At 37.4% G+C, this 6594-nt stretch overlaps 1 protein-coding gene across 1 annotated transcript; it reads left to right on the plus strand.

Annotated features, from left to right (window-relative positions):
• The first annotated feature begins 389 nt into the window (after positions 1–389).
• On the plus strand, positions 390–1334 carry LOC142212966 (olfactory receptor 12D1-like). The gene has a single exon (XM_075281102.1). It carries the CDS (start codon positions 405–407, stop codon positions 1332–1334), a length of 930 nt encoding a protein of 309 aa, XP_075137203.1. The 5' UTR covers positions 390–404.
• The last annotated feature ends 5260 nt before the right edge of the window (positions 1335–6594 follow it).

Below are 6594 nucleotides of genomic sequence, written 5' to 3' on the forward strand. Positions count from 1 at the left end.
GCCAACACGTGAACCGAGTTCCATGGCTGAAACTTGGTTATTTGAATGAGGGGTAACTTATCATCGCAAGATAAAAGACTGAATCCTCTGGAGATCTTGACGACCATCAGTTCTACAGACTTTCATTTATTGACATGTATTACTGCTCTAAAATCCCTTAGCGAAAATCTATACACAAATTGTGTACATTTTAGTAGATATCTTATTTATGAAGCCTTTTCTAATAATATTTCAGGACTCCTCGATTTCATCTTACGATCATTTTTTTCTTGAACGAAAAATCTAATCCAATTTCAAGTAAAACAATTTCTAAAACTTATAATATTTAATGCATTGCCCTGGGTCTACAAAATACAATGATTGCTTCTATTTAGCCATATTGGGTTCACAATACAATATATGAAATGGACAAGCACAACTGCTCCATGGTGACTTACTTTGTCTTGGACGGTCTGGGAGCTCAAGATGATCTTCGGATGATCCTCTTCGTAAGCATTTTATTATTTTACATAGTAACCTTGGTAGCAAATCTGTCTATAATAATTATCCCTATTTTTGATTCTACTCTTCATACACCAATGTATTTCTTCTTGTATAACTTGGCTTTCCTTGACATCTGTTACTCATCGGTGGTTGTCCCCAAGATGCTCATAGACCTTATGTCACAGAAGAAGATGATCTCATTTTATGGCTGTATGCTACAAGTCCATTTCTTTCATTTCTTGGGTAGTACAGAAATTATATTATTTTCGGTCATGTCCTATGATAGATTTGTGGCCATTGCACATCCTTTGAGATACTCAACCATAATGAATTACAAGGTCTGTTTTGGTTTAACGTTGTCTTCTTGGGTCATTGGATTTTGTCATGCCTCGGTCCACAGTATAATGACTGCAAGGCTTCCATTTTGTGGACCAAATGTGGTGAAACATTTCTTCTGTGATGTTAAACCTGTGCTTAACTTGGCCTGTACAGATGTAACTCTGAATTTCAACCTGCTTACTGGTGTAACTGGAACAATAGCTTCAATAACCTTATCGTTGACTGTTCTTTCCTACATCTTTATTAGCAAATTTCTCATAAAAATAAAGACCTCACAAGGACGAAAACGTGCAGTGTCTACATGTAGTGCCCATTTCACTGTGGTTACTCTCCAGTATGGGACAGCCATTTTCACCTATATGCGCCCAACTACAGAAGATTCTCTAGATCAAGACAGAGCAGCCGCCATTATGTTCTCCGTCATAACCCCAGCCTTAAACCCAATAATTTATACATTAAGGAACAAAGACATGAAGAAAGCTTTACAGAAGTTGCTTAAAAGAGCTCATTGATAAATTATATGTAATAAATGTAAATCTCTTAGATATCTGAAAGTAAAATTTTTATTTGAAAGTATCTTATGTATGCAATATTATTGTGCACAGTTAAAAAAAATATTAATTTATGTTTGTTTTATTCTTAATAGAAATATACCGTTACTGTATTTTTGACAAAAAATGTAAACAAAAATTTTTACTCACTTGTTAAAATTATTTTTAGATTTATAATAATTTCTGAATATTTTATTTTTAATTTTAATTCATCTATAGTTACATAGTTACGTAGTAGATGAGGTTGGATGAAGACATCAGTCTATCAAATCCAACCTATAACCCTACAGTTCCCTATAATGTTGATCAAGAGGAAGCCAAAAAAAACATGAGACTTATGCCAATTGCCCCATTTCAGTGGAAAAATTCCTTCCCGACTCTATTATAATTGTCTGATGTGACCTAGATCTGCATCATGGGGTCATCAATATAGATAATGTGTGCTTTATTAGATTAGTGTTTTGGTTTTTTTTTTCTTAAAAATCATAGAAAGACCCAGTGATTGTATATTGCACTTTACAATATTCCCACCAAAGTCTATGTGTCATTTCCCCGAGTCTTTGTTGCTGGACCCTGTTTGTTTGTTTTTTTATGTAGATTGTGAGCCCCATAAAGGGATCACAATGTACTTTTTTTTTCTCCTATCAGTCCTGTGTTTGTAGAATGGGAGGAAATCCACGCAAACACAGGGAGAAAATACAAACTCCTTGTAGATGTTGTTCCTGGTGGGATTCGAACCCAGGACTCCAGCGCTGCAGTGCTAACCACTGAGCCACTGTGTTGCCCCGCTTGACCCTGTCTGTGTCACTGAGGTACCACAGACTATATCCCATTCCCTTTCTGTCCATAATGGGTATGTGACCTCATCCTTGACTCTGGATGCATTTGAAGGGTGTGCTTATTAAACACAGCTCCCTACTTAAAAAAAAAAATTCACTGCAACTGGTGCTCCAATAGGAAACCCCATTTGAACACTATTCATGAATTGCAAACTGCTCAGCCAGAAACCAAATCATCTCAGAGTCCGCATACCAGCACCTCCATGTAGACCACAATAAATTTTAGGCATATCGTACAAAAGTGGTCACTTCGAATATACTCACTATCAGAACCTCCTTGGGCCACCTTGCTCTTATACTGCCAACCATTGTTGAACCATTCCATGTTTTCTAAATCGATCTTTATAATACATATGCTATCATCATCGACTGGACCTATCGTGTGTTCCTCTCATCATTTCTGAGCCTTTATTCAGGTGTTATTTCCCCTATAGTTGTTGCAATATCTTCTTATCATTTGAGTTGCCTACTTTTTATGTAATTGATCCATATGGGCCTTGAACATCACCCTTTGGTTAAGGTGTAAATACCATGGTATTATCTGCCCACTGGATACTCTATCAGGCCTATTACTCACCATGTTACTGTCTCACCTCTGATGTGACGGCCATGTTTGGATTATACACTGTCTACTAATAAGTATGTGGACACCTGTGGTAGAATAGAAAATCAACATTTATTTATATTCAATAGTTGGTAGAACCCAGCAGATGGTATTGATCGACACAATACTCCCGGATGCCTGGTGATACTCCTGGTGTACGTGAGACATCGGTTGGGTGCGGTTTCTATGGCCAACACTCGTCGGTCTCTATCTCCCAGTTTTGGGGGTCTATCAACTCAGAGTCAATGGGAGGCTTTTTTTTTCATTGCTGAAAATTCAGCGCCAAATAAAGCGCCATTTTCCTCTGTGTGAATGGACCCTCAGGGCAAAATTCCAACAATCACTGGGTATATTCCTGTCGGTATAAACAGTGTCAAGTTTTTCATTTGAAGCATCCCTGTGTTTTACAATCGGGTTCCAATACTATACATCATTGTATACTTATATATTCTATATACCAACATGATCGATTACATTCATCCAAGAGAACTGCACATGCGAAAGTATAGCGGGGGAGCATGCATATCTCGTGTATACCTTCAATGATGTTTAATGATGCAGATCTATATGCACAATCATACACTACACCCTTCACAGAATATATCAAGGGGTATAGTGAGCACTTTGACTTCACAGCTGTTTCACAGATTTTATTAACATTGAGAAGTGAACATGAAAAATTATTTTTTTTTTCAATATACCATACATTTAGTACCAAACTTTTCATATTTACAATCAGTTAAAGAAGAAAAAACACAACCCAGTTGGTTACACCATATCGCCCGAATACAGAAATACCCCACATGTGGTTGTAAACTTCTATATGTGATGGAGCTTGGAATGGAAAGAGCGGTATTTGGCTTTTGGAGGGCAGATTTTGCTGGAATGGTTTTCAGGTGCCATGTCGCATTTGCAGGGACCCTAAAGTATCAGTACAATAGAAACCTCTAATAAGTGACCCTATTTTATAAACTACAACCAACCCTAAAGGAATTTCTCAAGGGGTATTGCCATTTTGAGCCCAAGAGTGTTTCATAAAAAATAATGTACAAATGAAAAATTAAAATTTATGCAAAATATGCAGTTTTCATGTGTATTGTGCTGCACCCACTTTGTGTCATCAGAGACACGCACTCCTAAAACTATTAAGTGGGCTAACCCAGGTACAAAAAAGTTGTATATGTGGGTGTAAACTGTTTTTGGGCACACATCAGGGCTCAAAAGGGAAGTAGCAGTGCATTTTTTTGCTTTCAGAGTATAAATGTAGAGGGACTTTCTGGACGCCATGTTGTTTTTGCAGAGACCCAGAGGTGCCAGTAAATTGGAATTCTCCAAGAAGTGATTCTATTTTGTAGGGACAGTTTTAGGGTCTCTGAAAACTTGGCATGGCATCCAAAAACCTGATGTGTTCCAAAAGCACATAGCTCTCCTTCTTCTGCGCCTTGCTGTGTGCCCAAATTGTAGTTTAAACCCACGTGTTTGACACTAGTGTACCCAGGACGTATTTATGTAATGTATTTAATGTCATATGTGGGTATAAACTGATGTTTGGTCATAGCCAGGCACAGAAGGGAAGGGGTGCTGGTTAATTTTTTGAAGCATGGTCTGGTTTTTGGACATCATGCCACCTTTGCAAAGCCACTGAATTGGCTGTAAAGTGGAAGCTGCAGACATGTGACCACATTTTGGAAACTACACAACTGAAGGAATTTGAGCATTGCATTAGTTTAATTTACAGAAATGAATGTGCAGCTGATCATGAAAAGTGAAAAATTAAATTACTAAATCCAACACAACAGCATGTCCAATCTCAGTTCTTCAAGGGTTAGAAGAAGCCTGCAGAAGATGTCAACATACAACAGACACTACAATGAAGTGCAGGAGTGATAAGTGACACTGTTGGTATTATTCTGGGGTCCCCAACGTATTACAGTGGTTCATGGGTGATGAACCCCCCAAATTTTTGCATTTGGACATAGAATTCTTGGAAAATTTGTAATGAACCTGGCTCATTCGTGCAAATCAGGCCACAAAAAATTTGAATTCATTATTGCACAGTTTAGGTAAAATTCAGTGATGTAACAAAAGTCTTGTGGGCCTGGGTGCAGACTTTTGTCTGGGCCCCCTTCCGCCTTCCCGTGGTTGGCCCCACACAGTATTATATGCCCAGCAGTGGCCACCCCAGTATTATATGCTCCGAACAGCCCCCTTCTGCTCGGGTGCTATTATTATACTCTGGGGTCTCTTCAGATCCCTGAGTATAATAATATCCATAGTGATCCAGGGCCCCGGCCGTCTCTACTGTAAGTAAAAGGTAAGCAGGTATTCATTGTAAATAAATATAGGTCTGACCTTTGCATTTTCCTAATAATGGTTAAACATTAAGTCTCTTGATGTTGAATGAATTAGAGAAATCCTTCGCGGACCACGTCCACTGGGACACTTAACATCAATTACTACATAGAAAATAATCTACTCAGCCCTATATATATATATATATATATAAAACAGTGAAAAACAATTACTACATTTTTCCAATCAGATTGCTCCGAGTGAGTCCTCAAGACTGAGAATTGAACAAAGATGATTCTCATGTTATCAATAACAAGAAAAGTCAACAACAAGAAAATCTAGAGACAAGGTTAAGGTATGTGAAGATGAAGATTTTTTTTGTCAGTGGATAATATTTTTATTTCCCTGTCTATTTACCATAAAATTATGTACTGCAACAAAATAGGATACAAGATGGATAGGTGACAGATGGACGTGAGTATGCGCCATCCAAATTGGATTTGCACTCCTCACCTAGAAAGATACAGTATATACTGTGCTGCTTTGGACTTTGTTCTAGTGATACATAGATAGAGAGTTGATTCCAAAGATAAATTTAAAAAATCTTTAAAAAAGCAAAAAAAAAAAAAAAAAAAAAAACCCTACAACGTAGAATTTAACTGTCCCACCATTGCCATTTTCCATCTGTCCAATTTTATTTTTTACTCCCCACCTTCCAAAATTCATAACGTTGTATTTTTCTGTTTACACAGTATGAGTTTTTATTTTTTGCAGGACAATTTGTACTTCCTAAAGGTGCCATTTAATATTCTGTATGATGTACTGGGGGGGGGGGCTGCATGTGTGTCATTTTCACATGGGTTAAGTCTTTATGGCAAAGATGAATGATTAGTCTATTTTACGCTTGCACAATGACTCAAGTAGCATGCTGCGAGCACAATAAAAAAATTCCAATGCTTGTAGAAACACTCAATTAAAGAAAAAAAAATATTCCTGTATTTTATATATAGAGAGGGTTTTTTACATATCAATATTGATTATTCTGTTAGGCTATGCTTAACGGAGCAATGGTTAAATTGGAATTATTTATGTTTGAGCTTGTTGAAGATGGTATAATGGTCTGAAGAAAGGGATTAGAGATGAGCGAGTAGTATTCGATCGAATACCTCGCTCCCATAGGAATGCGTGTAAGCGGCTGAACACCAAGGGGTTAAACGCACTGGATATTTGATGTGCTTAACCACTTTGTGTTCGGCCGCTTACACGCATTCCTATGGGAGTGAGGTATTCGATCGAATACTACTCGCTCATCTCTAAAAGGGATACATTCTCCAAAACATGTTATATCTTTATATCTATCTTTATATCTAAATTTATCTGGAATCGTTGTTTGGTGAACCATTCATCTGTCGGAAATACAAAGAAGAAAGCGTCACCATCAATATCAGCATCCTATTATCTCTACACATTTCGATTTATTCTGGCC

This window comes from Leptodactylus fuscus, chromosome 7 (assembly GCF_031893055.1).
Source record: "Leptodactylus fuscus isolate aLepFus1 chromosome 7, aLepFus1.hap2, whole genome shotgun sequence".
Classification (NCBI taxonomy): Eukaryota; Metazoa; Chordata; class Amphibia; order Anura; family Leptodactylidae; genus Leptodactylus; species Leptodactylus fuscus.